Below are 18,424 nucleotides of genomic sequence, written 5' to 3' on the forward strand. Positions count from 1 at the left end.
GGGACCCCAAAAGCGGTTTCCTGTAGTCCTGAGTGGACAGAAGATTGAAATCAAAGATCCTAAGTAGAGCACCGAAAGCAACTGTCTTGAGGATTTTGCTGGGGATTCAACGTCCACTACATCTATGTCCTCATTTAATAAAAGCAGAAATATAGTAGGGTAACTACGTTCACTACATCTGTGTCGTCTATTGGTGGCCGGAGGGCAGTGGATCTAAACATTTCCAACATAGTGTGGAAAGCTAAAGGAAAAATCTATGGATGGATGGACAAGAGAGGGATAAGGCCAAGGGGAAGAGCGGAAGGAGGGAAGGGGATGAACTTGACCTCCTTCCCACCAGTAATGGAAGATGATGGTTTTGTCTAGAGAGGAGGAAAAATTATTTTTGGAGAGAGAGAGAGGGGAGTCCTGATCAATATGACGGCGAAAAATTTATTGTGGATTTTTCCTCCTCCCCATCAGTTTATTCATCATGCAAGATTAGTAAAAACCATCGATGGCATGAAAGTGCTCTTAAATTCACGTTTGCAGCATTGGCACTACTCATATTGCAGGAAACAATGAAAGCAATGACCCTGATCCATCGGTAGAGCTTCAAAAGGGGATTGCAGTTAGGGTGTGCATCCATACCGGATCTTTTTCAGTCCGAAACCTAAAAACTGGGGTAAATACGGCCGGTTATCTGCCTGGATTGGGCTCGAATCCGATTATTTAACTGAGAGCTTTTTCAAAACCAAAATTTTTGTTTCAAAACAATTTTGTTTTTGTACATGCAAAACAATATCGTTTCTATGTTATCAGCATGAGATTCTAGCCAATCGTTGTATTCTTTTGATCTTTGACAAGAAACTTGTATAACATTTCCTGACCACTGTAAGTTCTTTTCTATAAATATTTATATCTCCTTATTGCGATATAAATAATTTTATAATATCTTTATATGATCTATGTAATACTATATGGAGTATAATGTTATCATATAAATGTAATGACTAATCTTGTCTTCGAAATGTCAATTGGATCTTAAAAACTTCTTTTACATTCAATACTTACCGTATTTGTTATAGACTATGTCAAATCTTACAAAACTAAAATTTGTTTCCCATGATATTTCTAGCAACAATTATTTATCATAGATCATTATGCTAAGAGTTATCTTAATGAATGAATCTAAAAAATATTATTAAGGAAGGAAATAAAACAACACTACAAGATAGCACTAAAGCAATGATTTTCTTTCACCATCATCTATAGGAAAAACTAAAAACTGAGTACTCACAATAAAAGATCCATGGATTATGTGGGATAGTTTAATGAAGAGATAAGTTTACCAGAAGATCGTGATCCCAAAAGCTCATTTTGGTTGGATGCACATGAAGTTGCAAGATTCTTAGTATATACAACTCTACACTTTTAAAAAATAATTTTCAATTGAAATTGTGTGGAGAAAAACCCACTAACGAGGATAGGTTTGAAATGAAACATATAACATATACATATCTCGTGTTCCTGTAGCAGCAATATCAAGCGCGAAAGTTCACTACGTATTATGAAATAATATATTATTTACTAGTGGTTAAACAAAACAACGAACTGTTAATAAAAAATCATAAGTCTCATCTAACTTGTTCTACTCAATTTCTTGAAGTGAATGCAATCTTATTTCATTATAATAAAGGAAACCATGGTTGTGAACGTGGACATAGTAGAAAGAAAAACTATCAAGATCAAGTCAAGCATATTCAAGATTTTTCAAAGAGAAATGTTACATACTACCAGAAGTGAAACCATATTGTGATAAAGTAAGATGAAATAAAATGCTTGTAGAATAAGCCTGTAAAGGAATATGAAGATAAATGTCGCTGATATGGTATGAAAGGACATTGGTCACGTACCTGTCATACGTCTAAATATTTGGTGGACCTATATCAAACATCTATGAAGGAAAAAGAATAAAATAGGTCGATATGAATTTTGCATACCACAATGATCCGGAAGATCATCTAACTTGTTTTGATAATCAAAACAAGATGGACCTAAATCATCTCGATATTTTTAATTTCTTTGTGAATCCTAATGGAGACAATGATTATTATTATTATTTTTTATCAATATGCATATAGCCATAACTATTAATCTTCTTTCTATATTATAACACATTATGTTTGAATTGTTATCTTTTAATACATCTTGTTAAAATTTTTGCATTAATAAAATTTTATACATATTTTTGTTTGTAAGGAGATACAAATTTTATTGATATATTGACTAATTCCTTGATGATTGGTAACGATCCCTATCAGACAGTTGTACAACACAAGAAATTCAAGGTTGATAATATTGAGCTCCTGAAGAGCTAGTTTCCTATATTCCAATATTTCAATTCTCTTACGATTTATCTTCCAATATTTTTATCTATAAGATAGTTGTATAACATATAATTCTTAAAAATAAAAAATATTTACAATATTGAACTTTTATTTAAACCCAACCTCAATACAATATTCAGTTTATTGAACTTGATTGAACACTCTAGAAGAGCCAATACATGTTACCAAAAGGATAAAACTTTTGTATTGACGATACTTTATATTCTTCAAAATCTAGAAGAAATTTACTCAGTTTGAAATATATTATTGATAATGGTTATAATGTTGAAACCACTAATAAATATAGTGATGAATATCCTTACACTACAATAGTAAATTTGGGCCATAAGTTCATATTAAAAAAACTACCAGCTTTCTCTTTTAGATTATATTATAAAAATATGAAAACAACTGAATCACATATTGTAGTGCACCAGAAGTGCTTTGATTTAAAGATATTTATGCTTTGGTATGATCGTCTTTGTCATTCGGAATCGTTCATTATGCATCAAATAAATAAGAATTCACATGGATATATACTAGTACATAAAAAACCATAAGATTTCTTAACCAAGTGATTATTTATGTGTAGCATATTCCAAATGAAAACTAATTATCAAACCTTCGTCTTTGAACTTTCAAGGTAATTATTGAATATATGCCATTTTTATAAAGAATCCATAAAAATATATGTGGATCTATATATCCACCATGATAAGGATAAAGCTCACTCTGTTACAACTAATATTCAAAATAGATAGATTGTCGTAAGATACTGCAGTTTGACACTTGGCATGATGACTCTGTTTCTCTTCATGTTGTTCTTCGGTAGTTATCTTTTACACTTGTATTTAAATTCTTGTAAAGCTTATCTCTTGTAACAACTTCAGATACATATATATATATATATATATTTATATGAATGAGAATACACACGTCTCTGGTAAGTTAATCCAGAGTTGTTTCAATTCTTTCATGGTATTAGAGAATTCTATAGGTAACGCTTCTATCGATCCTATGGCTACTACTACGGACTCTTCATCATCTTCTGCTGCAATTCATCTTTCGCTGCAATTCATCTTCCAGCTCAAGTTATTTCCATCAAACTTGATGGAACTAACTTCCTTGCCTGGAGCGCTCAATTGCTTCCTCTGTTTTAGAGTTATGGTCTCATGGGAATCGTTGATGGTTCCGACCTATGTCCTCCTCAATTTTCCAGTGATGAACAAAAGGCCGAAGGTATTCTTAATTTTGCTTATATGGTTTGGCAGTATAAGGACCAAACGATACTTGGCTGGATTATTTCTTCTTTGTCTCCTGCGGTGGTCTCCACCATTTATGGCCTTGAGACTTCTCGGCTTACTCGGCAAGCTCTTGGTGCACGTTTTTCTACGCCCTCAACATTTTGTATTTCTCTTATCAAGAGGCAGTTGCAATCTTTACAGCAAGGTTCCTTGTCTTGCCAAATTTTTTTGGATGAAATTAAGTCTCTTGCTAATGAATTATCTGCTGTTGGGAAACCTATTGATGATTTGGATTTAATTCTATATGTTCTCAATGGTCTCAATTCTTCTTTTCATTCCTTTGTGACAACATATATGCTCCTTGCTAAGGAGAAATCTATGCCATTTTCGAATTTTCATGCAGAGTTGCTAAACTATGATCTTATACAAAAATTTCATAGCTAGTCCCTTCAATCTGAGGCAGGTCCTTATGCTCTCTATTTGCACAAACTTGTCTCTAAACTAGGTTCTCACCACAACAATAATAAATCTCGCTTCTCAGGGGCATCTAAAGGCTCGGGTACTGCTTCTTCCCAGTTTCGGCTGCCACTACCTCACCTACCGCTCTCGTCTTCAGCTGCACCTGCCCATTCAAATTCTCGCTCTCGATCCCCATGTCAAATCTGCAAAAGAGAGGGACATCAGGCATTGGACTATTTTAATCGAATGAACTACTCGTTTCAGGGATGTCATCCTCCTACTAAATTAGTTGCTATGGTTGCTGAGGCTAATAAGACTTATCTAAATCAGCATCAATGGTATGCTGACAGTGGTGCTAATCTTCATGTTACCTCAGATATTGCTAATCTTGTGACCTCCCAACCTTATGAAGGTGATGACTCCGTGGGCGTAGGTAACGGGACAAAGGTAACGGGACAAGTTTGACCATATCTCGCATGGGCAATGCTTCCATTAAAACTTTTTCTTCTACGCTTACCTTAAATAATGTTGCTTATTGTCCTCAAGCTTCCGCTCATCTTCTCTCTATCAATAAATTCTATAAATATAATAATGTTATTTTTTAACTCATTGGTTCTGATTTTTTTGTGAAGGACATCTTGACGATGGACACGCTCCTGACGGGACCAAGTGATAATGGATTGTACCCGATCAACCTTCGTTAACTATCTTCATCGAAATATCATGCTCTCACAATGACTATTGGCGTCAAGGCTCCTATCTCCACTTGGCATTGTCGTCTGGGACATCCTTCTGCAGAAATTCTTCATCGTGTCATTCATAATTTTTCTCTTCTAGTTAGTGATTCAATAAATAAATAGTCCATTTGTGTGGCTTGTCAACTAGGCAAGTCTAAACAGTTGCCATTCTCTGATTCTTCAAGAGAATCAACTACTCCTCTCTAAATAATTCATTCCGATGTCTGGTCCACTTCCACTCATTCTTTGAGTGGTTGTTGTTATTATGTAATTTTTATTGATAACTTATTGGTTTTTGTTGGATGATTCCTATTTCAAATAAATCTGATGTTTATTCTACATTTGTAAAATTCAAGCTTTTAGTGGAAAAACAATTTAATTCCACCATTAAACAATTTCAAAGTGATAATGGTGATGAATATTGTTCTACCATTTTTAAGCAATTTTTGAGTGCCAATGGAATTTTTCATCAATTATCATGCCCTCATACGTCTCAACAAAATGGCCTTATCAAGAGGAAACATAGTCATATTATGGACATGAGACTTACTGCTCTCGCTCAATCTGGCTTACCTAAAAAATTTTGGGTTGATGCTTTCCTAACCGCTTTATTTATAATTAATCGATTACCTACCAAGGTTCTTGATTATTTATCACCCTATGAACGTCTTTTTCATCTTTCTCCCGACTTCACATATTTTCAAGCATTTGGCTGTCAATGTTTTCCATGTCTTCGTCCTTACACAAATGATAAATTATCATATCGTAGCACACCTTTTATTTTCATTGGTTATTTTTCTAACTACAAAGGCTTTCGGTGCTTCAACCCTTCCTCCAGGTGTGTCTATATAGCTCATAACATGATCTTTGACAAAGGAAAATTTCTTGCTCATATACAATCCATACTCACCAATCCTGCCAGCTGTGTAGACTCCTCAGGTAATTCTCAAGGTTTGCTCTTCACTCCTCCCTCACATATTTTCACCTCTTCCCCTATTTATTCTATTACTCCAGAGTCTTCTTCACCAAATATTTCTCACGTATGATACTATCTCACCCAAAACTCATCTCCACTCCTCTAGCCCATCTCTCAATTCTGGCCAACCCGAGACACCTGTAACCTCTCCCTCTTCCATTGCACATTCTCTTAGTCATCTCTCTGCTCACCAAGACAGTGCACCCCTGACCCCCAAGACGGTGTCTCCTCTACTCATGTGCCTCCCTCTCATATGATCACTAGATCCCAAATTGTTCATCTTAAGCCCCGTAGATTTCCTGATTTTCAGTTATATTCTACTCGTCACCCTCTTCAAGCTTTGCATGTAGGTGTGGTTATCTTTGAGCCTTGGACCTATGCTCAAGCAATGTCTATACCCGAGTGGCATGTGGCAATGGACAATGAATTTTAGGCATTATTAAAGAATGAAACCTGGTCATTATCTTCCCGTCCTCCTGGTAAAAACGTGGTGCCATGCAAATGGGCTCTTTTACAAACCTGGTTCCTTTGCCATTAATGCCTATTGTGACTCTGATGGGGCCGGTGACCCTGATGACAAGTGATCAACTTGTGGTTATGGTGTTTATGTTGGACCCAATCTCATCTCCTGGTCATCTAAGAAACAACCTGTGGTGTCCAAATCGAGTACTGAAGTTGAATATCGTTGTTTAGCTCTCGTTATGGCTGAGGTGTATTGGCTGCGCATACTTTTATGCGAGCTGAAGGTCGCTTTTGATTCTGCTCCAGTTGCTTGGTGTGATAATATCAGTGCTTTAGCTCTTGCCTCCACCAATACAATTTTCCATGCACGATTGAAACACATCGAAGTGGACTACCACTTTGTCCGTGAAAAGGTGGCCAATCGAGATATAATCCTCCAACACGTCCCCACTTCTCTACAACCTGCGGATATATTTACCAAGGGACACACGGCTGATCGGTTATGCTTCCTCCGAGGCAAAATTTTTGTGTCGGATCTCCCTGCTAGTTTGTGGGGGAATGATAAGGATAAAGCTCACTCTGTTACAACTAATATTCAAAATAGATAGATTGCCAAAAGATATTGTGGTTTGGCGCTTGGCGTGATGACTCTATTTCTCTTCACATTGTTCTTCGGCAGTTTTCTTTTACACTTGTATTTAAATTCTTGTAAAGCTTATCTCTTGTATCAACTTCAGAGATGTATATATATATATATATATATATATGAATGAGAATACACACATCTTGGTAAGTTAATCCAGAGTTGTTTCAATTCTTTCACACCATATGGGCCATTTAGATATATATATTTTTTAATAGATGCATCAACGAGATGACCACATATTTGTCTACTCTCTACTCGAAATGTTGCATTTGCTAGACTTCTTGCATAAATTATTAGATTACAAGCTCAATTTTCTGATCATCTAATTCAGTATATTTGATTGGATAATGCAAGAGAATAAGACTAGTTTTATACAATTTTGCATGCAATATCATTGATTCGAATAAGACCAGCTTTATATAATAAATATTATTTATTGCAACTTGCATTTGACTAACCACAAAATATTTTTCATCTTTATATTTTTTGTTGTTCTGTGTATGTGCCAATTGCACCTCTCCAAAGCACTAAGATAGGTCCTCAACATAGACTTAAAATTTATATTGGTTTTGATTCTCTCTCCATCATTAAATACCTCGAGCCTTTAACTAGATAATGTTAATGGATATTTTAAAAAATTTTCATTTTGATAAAATAGTCTTCCCACATTAAATGGAGAAAAGTTTATAGAAGTACAAAAATAAGCAACATTGAACACTTTGACACTATCTCATCTTGAACATCATATAAATGTGAACTAGAAGTTCAAATGATCATTTATTTACAAGCTATTGCAAATTAATTATCGGATGTCTTTACTGACAATTAGAAAATAGTAAGATATCACATTTCAGCTACTTCTATTCCACCAAAAATCGATGTTCCCAAAGGACAATTGAATAATACAACAGCTAATGACTCTATGGTATGCCTGAAGTATGGAAGATTTATTTGTGCAAATGATAAGATTCTCTAGAAGAGAAAAGTACAAATAAAAGAAATTGATGGTTCTGAAAATGCCATACCCACAGAACATGCAACATATTTTCACTTAAATTTGCTTTATATATCACCAGAAATGATGATAAAAATGAACAAAAACCAGTCGAAGAATGTCAACGTAGAAAAGATTAGCCAAAATGGAAAGATGCAATTTATGCAGAATTGATGTCACTAGCAAAGCATGAAGCATTTGTACATGTATCCTAAACACTTGAAGGTGTAATGCCTATTGGACATAAGTGGGTATTTGTATGTAAATGCAACAAGAAAAATGAAATTGTGAGCGATAAAAACCATACTTGTTGTACAAGGATTCTCGCATAAACTTGGTATTGATTATGAAGAAACATAATTTCTTGTAGTGGAAATAATTACATTCAGATTTTTTATTAGTTTCGTAGTCCCACAAAGTTTGTATATGCATTTAATGGATTTTGTTACAACATATTTATATGAATAACTGGTTAGTGATATATATATATATATATATATATATATATGAAAATCTATTAAGAATATAAAATGCCTGAAGCATTCAATTCAAATTCTTGAAATATTTATTTTATCAAGTTACAAATATTTTTATATTGGTTAAAACAATCCAGATGCATGTGGTACAATTGTCTAAACTAATATCTAATAAAATAATGATTTGGAAATATTCCAATTTGTCCATGTGTTTTCATGAAACTGGATTCCAGATTTGTTATTGTTGCGGTATATGTAGATGCTTTAAATTTTGTTGGGACTTTAGGAGAGTTCATGAAAATTGCTACTTATTTGAAAATAATGAGTTTGAAATAAAAGAACTTGAAAAAATAAAATTTTGTCTTGGTCAACAAATTGTGAACTTTTCAAATTGAGTTACTGTCCATCAGTCAACATATATAGAAAATGTATTGAATCCCTTTTATATGGACAAATCTCATCATTTGAGTACTCTAATAGTTGTCCGATCACTTAAAGTAAAAAAAAATCACTTTTGCCCTCAAGAAGATGGCGAAAAAATTCTTAATCTTGAAGTATCATATCATACTATAATTAGTGCTTTCGTGTATCTTGCAAATTACACACAATTATATATTGCATTTTCAGTTAACTTATTTGTAAGATACAATTCTGTACCAACTTGAAGGAATGGTCAAACATATTCTATGCTCTATTCGTGGAATAGTTGACATGTGATTGTTCTATCCAAAGGACCGAATCCTTAATTAATTGGTTATGTAGATTCATGTTACATTTTTTATTATCATAAAGGAAGATCCCAAAGGGGATAACTATTCATTTTTGGAGATACTGCTATTTCATGGGGATCTATCAAGCAAATATCAGTTGTTACTTCTTCTAACCACTAAGAGATTATTGCAATTTATAAAGTAAGTCGTGAATGCATTTATTAAGATTTGTAATTGACCACATTCGAGAAAAGTGTGATTTATCCACAATCAAAAGTAGCCTAACTACATTATATGAAGATACTGCTACTCGTATCACACAAATTAGGAGAGGCTATATCAAAAGTGATACAACCAAACATATTTCACAAAAGTTTTTTTTATACACATGAGTTTCAAAAAGAGTGAAATGATTGAACCTCTACATACTTTTGAGGGAGAGAAAATAATCATACATATTGTTCTTTTTTTCCTTCGCTAAGTTTTTTTTTATTGGGTTTTTCTTTGCAAGGTTTTAACAAGACAATTCTACACCACTCCGAGGTACACAAGAATATTGTACTCTTTTTCATTCGCCATTGGTTTTTTTTTTTTTTCCATCAGGGTTTTCCTTAGTAAGGTTTTAATGAGACATGTTCTTTGTGTATGGTCATCTAAAGGAGAGTGTTATAAATGCATAAATGAACTTGGTGGATGACTATTTAGTTTCCACTACTTTAAATTTTAGCTCATTCATGTATAAACTCTTGGAATTCTTAAATTCATCGATGTATCTTATTAATTCATGTATCACCCTTTCATATTCTTTATCCTTCTATACCTATAAAAGGGTGCATTGATGATCATTTGTACAACATGAGAAATTAGAAGTAAACGATATTGAGCTCTTGAAGAGCAAATTCCTTAGTTGCTTTATTACTTATTTACATCATCAATATATGACACCATCCATGGTATTAGCTATATATTATAAATTTGACATATTTAAATTTTCTATTGTACTTAAAAATAAGTGAGTTATATTATAAATTTCAAAAATCAACAAATTACTATAAAAGCTAAAAAAATGAAACATAACAAATATCATCTCTTGAGGTCCTTAACGATGGAGCTAATAAGGACTTAAGTGAGTTCTAACTATCCTCTCAAATTAGTCAGTAATACCATGTTGAGATGAATGTTGTCTGATTATTTAGAATCTTGATCCTTGGAGTTTCAATTTTAGAGGACCTTTAGTCTAATATCTCTTGCAATACTAAAATCAAATGATTATTTACAATTAAAGATTTTCCCGTTTCAAGATTTTAATTTTTTAAACTTACTCAATTATAATATATGAGGCATTTTTGCAAATTTATTTGTATTTAGGGTCAAACAATCACTAAAAATTTATTCATTTAGCATTATGACTTTTTGAAAATCTCTACTATAATTATTATGGGACTATAGCCAACAAAGTTATATACAAAGAAAGATATATTAAATAAATAAATCGGCAGGTGTCAAATTGACTGGAGCTAAATTATGTTTAACCATAACTCCATTAATTTGTGTCGGGTCTGTAGATCGAGTTAAAAATTGATAGTCCCCACAATTATATCCATTATGTCAATCAAAATCAAGCTCAAATCTAAACAAGCGACAATCAATTTCAACCTCAAAATAGTGAAGACAAACTTAAATTTGATATAGGCCTGTTTGGATAACTAGATGCCAAGAGCCTCCCATCTCATACCATTTTATCTCAATTAGAGCATCCTCAATGGATTAGCCAAAAATTAAAGGATATTTTTTATGAATGTAAGAGAAATTTGACTTTTGGCTATTCCATTCACATAAATTTTCACATTGGAATATCTATTTTTTCATTATATAACAATAAAATAATATAAGATGAATTTGATTTTGGCTATTTACATCAGATGAACTCTCTCTCTCTCTCTAAGCCCGCCCCTCTTCTTTCTTTTTCGGTGGCTAGGACCATGCAACGTGCCGGTCGAGCCTACTCAAACTAGACCTCGAGCCCATACCGCCCAGATCTCCACCGCAAGCCCATACCTCCATTGACATGAGAGCAATGGTAGTGTCGAAGGTTTCAAAACCACAAATCTTAGAGAGAGACCCCCTTTCGTTTCCTTTCCAAACCATATTTTTGTCTCCACATTTAGGGTCAGTTTGGATTCGAAACCCATCTCAACTTATTTTAACTCATCTTATCTAATAACTACAATTTAATTTTTTTAATCTCAAAATAATAATAATATTAAAAAATAATATTCTAGCAATATTTTATTCAACTTTCATTTCAACTCAACTCAGTTTAACATCCAAACGCATTTTTTATGCTCCTTAACTTTTTAAAGATCACATCAATAAGATTCTAAGATGAAGTTTGGCAAATATATATATAGGTTACAACTATTTGATGAAGGATTCTAAGTGAAGAGGGGTGGACTTATGACAGAGTAGGGGAGAGAAAGTGTGTCGCGAGGCTGGCTTATGAGAGAGATCAAAAGAATTTTTTTTTGAATAAAGCTTCGTCTCACTGAGAGCATTCCCATCCGTTGCCTAAAGCATCATTTTTCCTAAATTATAGGGTTTATATTAGGAATTTTTCCTAAATACCCACTCAGCCCATTTCCCATTTTAAAGAAAATGTTTAGGATGTGAACAGTGACTCCCTATATTTGGGGAGCTACTGTTCATCCATGAATTTTTTTTTATGTATATTTTATATGGAGTAGTTAAAAATGTAGAAATAAAATAGTAGAAATAATAATAAAGAAAGAATATAAAAGATTATTTTAATACAATAGAGAAATAATAGGAAATGAGATGTAGGAGGTTTTTAAAAATAAGTAAAATTTAGAAGAAAATTATAAAAAATGTGATTTCTAGCTAAAGTTTAAAGAAAATTATAGGAAATCGGATGAGAATGTTTTAAAAGAAGATGCAAACCTTGGGAAGAGAGAAAGTAGGCAGTTGTAGATAAAAATGAAAAAACAAATATTTGGGTAGTATACCGGCAAGCTGGGAGACGTATGAATACTTTTTTTTTTTTCCAGAAACTCTAAAAAATATTAATTCATTTGTTCAACCAAAATATCCATGTTCCTTCATAGGGACAACAAAGAAATTCTCAATAACATAAATTAAAAACTCTACAAAAACTCGAAAATATCCTTAACCTAACACATCAAAATATCCGAAAATAATCAATTTACTAACTATAACTCTCAAATAAGTATTTGTATCCTCGGACACTTATTCATCTATGATCATCACAACTTGCTAAAACTTCATACTCTTGTTTTCCAGCTTAATTATCAGAATTATCTAAACTTTTTAGCCTTTTAGAAATTTTTCACAACGGTACTAAACGAAAATCAATCTTCACAGTGGAACATGGGCGGAAGGCAGTGAAATGGTGGTTGGGCTAAGGTCGAAAGTGGTGAGCTTGCAGTAGAGTATATGGGGAAGGGCGGTAGCTTGAGGCGGCGGCAGTGCAATGAGGACTTTGAGAAACGCCCTTGGGGTTAGGCGGTGCATAACCGACGATGGAAGTGGCCAGCGGCGGTTGGTGGTCTGAATGGTGAAACTTTTGCTCTGTTTTCCAGTGCTTGAAACAAGAGTTGGTTTTGGTGTGGAAGACGTGCAACGTGGGGGATGGTGGGCTTTTTTTTTATGTGCACGAGGTGGCTCCAGTCTAAGTGTTGCAAAATCGCTGTTGGTGACGGGTACATATGCTGCAACGCCACGTTGCATGGTGTTTGTATAATGATGGGTGGAGGGGCTTGGGGTGGTTTCCGGCATATTTGGCTTTCAGTTGCCGTGGTTCACAATGAAGGGTAGATGCTTTGAGGAGTTTGGATGGTTGAGGTCGTGGAAAGAGGGTAGTGGCAGCTTGGGGTTTCTTCATGATGTATGGATATAATTACTCCTAAATATTGTTTAATCATTATAACTTTTTCAAATTTCTAAAAACAATACAGAAAATAATTCAATTTTTTCAAATCTAAAAACAAAAATTATATTATACAAATATTTTAATTTTATAATATTTTTATTCATTTTTTTTTCCTTTCATTTTTCAAAATCACATAAAACCTCTAAACTGAAACCATTTCATTATTATTCACAGGCCATCTCATCTCATTTCACAATTTAAACGAGACCTCTTTGATCAAATCTTCTGAGATGGGTGCGTGCCGTCAATACTCTTGGCCATGTTTTTTTTTAAAAAAGATAATAATTCTTGACCTAATATTGCTCAAATAATCATAGTAAAAAACTCGATTAAAAAAAAAAAAGAAAGTACATGAGCACTTGAATGCAGCCACATCCAAACCTAGCCCAGACCGACATAGACCCGTTGCTAATGCCATGGGCTGGGCTCCCAACTTCCCGGCGTATATACCGTTAGATTCCTTTTTTTTTTTTTTTTTTGGGTTTGGCGGCGGGATATATAAATTTGCCAAAGTCGGCAGCTAGGGTTTACTTTCGAAAATTTTCTGCTTCGTAACCTTCGTTCTCGTCGACACGTCCTCCTGCATTACTCGGATCCAAAACTTCCCTAAACCCTCTGATGAGCTAGGTCGGAGCCACAAGGTAAAAACGCACCGTTTGGTTTGTCTCTCTCACAATTAAATGACCGAACCCTAACCCTAAAATTGTCTTTCTTCCTTCGATATGTTTCTTGTAGCTCAATCTAGGCTCCGCCTCTGGAGATCCAGTTCCAGTGGCAGAAAGGTAAAAGCTTTCTTTTCAAATTTGGTCTCTTTTTGGTCCGATCTCGTATAATTGCTCTCAGAACTTTTCCGGATTCGTATACGATTCGCTTATCTCGTATTTCAGTTGTGATTCATTGATTTATTTTACTATTAAATTTTATAACTGATTTATTGCATGCAACTGGACAAAATTGTAAAAGAACGATGTTTATTTTTCTTTTTTTCTGTTAAAGACGCTCCGTGCTTTGAACTCGTGTCGTGGTTTCTTCTCTGATATCAATTGATAAAGACCCAACCATAGATCCAAAAGCTTTAAGACTGCTGGATACTAATTTGGTTAAGTCTTTAACTCTCAGGATCATAACATTTTCTGAAACCAGTAGGAAAACAAATTGACCACTGATTGCAGATTGATGGGGAAATAATTAGATGTAAAAACCATTTGAATTGTGCGATTTTGTTTTTATTTTATGTTTGAGTTAGTTGGTATATTTGTGTTTCTATGAAGAGAACGCACCGGTGGTCTTTGTTTGGCGGTGTAGTGTTACGATCATAAGGGTTAAAAGTTTAACCAAATTAGTATCCACCAGTCTTAGGGCTTTTGGATCAATGGTTAAGTCTTAAACAATTGGTATCAGAGCAAGGGCTACGTCATGGAAGGGGCGACCAATAGGTTAGATTAAAATTCCTTGGTACTTTGTATGGGCATGGTGTTAGTTATTGAATACTGATATGAAGCCACCAAAAAGGAAAAGGGCTGCCACCGGGCCAGTGTCGATAGAGGGGGCAGCCCTGAGAATTAAAGGCTTAATTAAATTAGTATCCACAGTCTTAGGACTTTTGGATCAATGGTTGGATCTTTAACATTTAGATGGGGAAATTACATATCTGTGGCCGGTAGTGTGCATAATTTCTGACAATAACCTTGAGAGACACATCTTTGCCTCTGCCACCAATTGACAAATAGAATGGTGGTTATTGGCTTGAATCCAAAATTTGTTCTCACCTATGATTGGTTATATTTTTAAAGGATTGTCAATTATATCTCATGTTCTTGGGTTTTCATTGCTGGCTACATTAAATTTGAGCCCTTTTTTGCCTTTTGTTTGTTGGCCTGTGTTTGGATTGGTGGTTTTTTCTTTGGATAGTACTTTGAGCAGAATAGATATTGTATCTCCCAAATTCAAGGGTTGTTCTATCACACTACAGTTCTTTTATAGGTTCATTACAGCATTCATGTTAATATACTCATTTCTGTATAAACAGGTGTAATTAAGATTTATTTTGTGGAAGTCGTAATTTTGCATCTTATAACTTAATGCACAAGGCATCACTATATTAGGCAATAGCAAGACAATGGGAATTACACAGTTTACTTGTACTTTCAAATTAGTACTTTTTTCCCTGTTAGACTGGTAGGTGAGAAAATTACCATGGAAGCTTTGGCTAATTGGGCTATCATTTTTTTTTCTCTCCTTGGTCTCTGTAAGGCTTTTTTGGTCAATAGTGATTTATTGGATGATATAAATTTGGTAGCTTGTTAATTTACATCAATATTTTGCCTTGCGTGCATTGTGCAAGTTTGCTGCAGAGTTTTGGCTGGCTGTTTTTCTGACCTTACTAAGTAGTTTTGGCATGTTGATAACTTTTTAGGCACGTCATCCTGTTATTAGTGTTGGATGTTCTAAAATAAAGGTCATCTTTTTAACATTGGCAGGTAATTCACATAGTTTTCTTGGGTTTTCTGTTCATTAATTTCAATTTTTATGCGCAAGTTGGATAAAACCCATACCAGAGGGGATGGATCCAGATCCCTGGCCTCAATTCTTGAAAAGTGGAAAGAATATAATGAACAACTTGATGCTTGCAACAACGAGCATAAACCAGTTCGCAAAGTTCCTGCCAAGGGTTCGAAGAAGGGATGTATGAAAGGAAAGGGAGGGCCAGAAAACTCGAGATGTAACTACAGAGGGGTACGGCAGAGGACATGGGGGAAGTGGGTTGCTGAAATTCGGGAGCCAAACAGGGGTAGTAGGCTTTGGCTAGGTACGTTTCCGACTGCCATTGGAGCTGCACTTGCATATGATGAAGCTGCGAGAGCGATGTATGGTTCCTCTGCCCGTCTCAACTTCCCCAACATTAAGATCTCCTGTTTCTCAAAGGATTCGACCGAGGATTCTTCTTTAGCTGCAATACCGTCAGTTTCTTCATCAGGGGCAGTTTCATCAGGTTCCGAGTCCACAACAACATCAAACGACTCTGAGGTTTGTGCTACCACGGGCATTGATCTGAACCGTAATTCCCCTAGTGTAAAGTGTGATGATGGGGTGGGTGAATCAAAGATCAATTGTTCGCCTCCTCAAGTGTTATGATGAATATTTTCTTTTTCATATTTTTACTTGATATTGATGCTTCACCGAGCTATAATATTTCGTCTTTGTTCCTTCGGTGGGATGGATGTGCTCCGACCTCTTTAATCAAATGATCATTTGATATGTTATGCTTGATGATTAGTATTGCATATAATCTTTCGAAAATTCTTACTTGATGCTATTTTTTTTTTTTTTGTGTGAAAATCTGAGGGAAGTATTCATTACTTGTTTCCTATTCTAAAGAAGACTTGGTTGAAAGATATCAAGACGGATTAAGGTGATGATTGATGAGACACTAGAATACCCATCTAATTCTTCCAAAGGCCGCGGGATATGTGGTCCTGTGTTACGCCCACGCGCGGATAAACATGCGTACAAGTTATAATTAGATGCTATTGAGATTATTGATACATAATATTATGGTTATGAAAGAAATCTACAAAATATAGCAAATGATAAATTATAAATCAGTTTTCTTGTATTGTTCTTGTTTCTTCAAGTTTTGTCATACTCATTCGTAATTGGTATGCATCTCACGTTATTAGGTGATCGTACCTTCATTTTTTGTTTCTGTATTGTTTATTTCATTGACCATGCCGAAACTGCTGTTAAATATGAACAAATTAGAGAATGAGTATCACACTAACACTACTTTCATCCTAGTTTTTTAATCCCGATTCCCGAGTCACGCCTAGCAATGTGGCATGTTTAAGCGACTGTATGTTTACCACTTAATGAATAACTACATAAAATGTTACATATATGCAGATGTGATTGAAAATGACAAAATTTTAAGATAAATAATGGAAGAAAACTGGCGACATCGGTCTCGACAAGATTCTAGTCGGTTTGTTGGTATTCTGTTAGTGGCGTGATGAGAGAAAGTACCGAGATAATGTCGTGATGAAAGAGAGAATGGTATCGCTTTTGCATCGCGATGAGAGAGAGAGAGAGAGAGATTGGTGGCGCTGTTGTGTGAGGGAGGAGAGAGAGAAATACGTGGTGGTGGCGTGCTGCGTGAGAGAGGAGAGAGAGAGTCTGAGAGATGAGAATTTGGAGAAGAAGATGGGGAGGGGGATATTAAAGTCTAAATCCATCGTTTTATGTTAATTTATTTTTCTAAATGATATGTGGAAACGACGTTGTTTTACCTAAAATATGTAATTAATATATATATATATATATATTATATCGGCCAATTCGACGGTTTGAATCTGGTTCAAGCCAAGCCAGTCAACGTTGGTTTCATCAATTTCCTACTGCCGGCCAATAGGTTCTTTGCCAGTTTTGGCCGATTTTGGATCGGCAGCCGGTTCATGTCGGCGACGACCGGTTTCATCGGTTTCTGCACAACCCTAATAAATAATAGCATTTCTCTAACCACGATAAGTTCATATTACATTGGGAATCGATCTTTGAAGATAGGGCTGAGCATTGACCAAGTCGGAGTCAGGCATTTCAACTCCGACTTTGTTGGAGGTCGAATACGGATTCAACCTCCAACTGTGACTCCAAAATGTGCATTTTTTGCTTTGACTTTGACTTTGACTTTGACTTATCGGAGCAGAGTCAGATTTTGAGCTTTTTTTTTTAACTTCATATTTGGCCCTTTTAAAAAAGAATCTTTGTGTGGGTTTTCAAATTTCAATTGTTTCAAAAATTACAATCTAAACTAAATAATCGACTTTTATTTCAATTTTACTAAAAACATAACAAAAAATACAACTAAATAAACACTAGTAACATGCTTCGAAAAATTAGATAAAATTAAAAAGAAAGTCCTATTGTTACATGATCTTTGACTGCTCCACTACAAGTCCCATTAAACATTTGCTCCAACATAATCCCAGAACAAAACATAACAAAGACTACAATTAGTCACTGTTGATTTACTGTAGCTTACAAGCCAAAAGTAAAACATAAAAATAAAACCTAAATAATTCTCTCAAAAATTAATACAAGCCAACACTAAAACTGTTCTTAGCCACAACCAACCTCCCAAATGATCCAACAAACCCATCATCCAAATCATCCACATCCATCATACATCGTAATATTATTTCCATCCAACAACAACAATAAACATTTTCTAAATTCCATACCAACAACAAAAGAAACCCAACAACAACAAAATTAAATGTCCCAACAACAACAAATGAACCAATTCCAAATTCTAAGTGCCATTCCAATTTGTGCCTGAAGAAAAGATGACAACATTAGTAAGGAAATAAAATAGGTCCACATATATT

The 18,424-nt window shown here is 34.6% G+C and overlaps 1 protein-coding gene across 1 annotated transcript; it reads left to right on the top strand.

Moving 5' to 3' along the window:
- Positions 1–13,762: 13,762 nt before the first annotated feature.
- Positions 13,763–16,316, top strand: LOC108991963 (putative dehydration-responsive element-binding protein 2H). The gene is made up of 2 exons (XM_018966392.1): positions 13,763–13,822; positions 15,579–16,316. Exons 1-2 carry the CDS (start codon positions 13,763–13,765, stop codon positions 16,173–16,175), a joined length of 657 nt encoding a protein of 218 aa, XP_018821937.1. The 3' UTR covers positions 16,176–16,316.
- The last annotated feature ends 2,108 nt before the right edge of the window (positions 16,317–18,424 follow it).

The sequence above is a fragment of the Juglans regia genome, chromosome 1, assembly GCF_001411555.2.
Source record: "Juglans regia cultivar Chandler chromosome 1, Walnut 2.0, whole genome shotgun sequence".
In the NCBI taxonomy this organism is placed as follows: Eukaryota; Viridiplantae; Streptophyta; class Magnoliopsida; order Fagales; family Juglandaceae; genus Juglans; species Juglans regia.

Coding starts and splice junctions, on each gene's coding strand:
- LOC108991963 (XM_018966392.1), top strand. CDS start 13,763: ATGTTTCTTGTAGCTCAATCTAGGCTCCGCCTCTGGAGATCCAGTTCC. Junction 13,823..15,578: donor CCAGTTCCAGTGGCAGAAAG/GTAAAAGCTTTC, acceptor TTTATGCGCAAG/TTGGATAAAACCCATACCAG.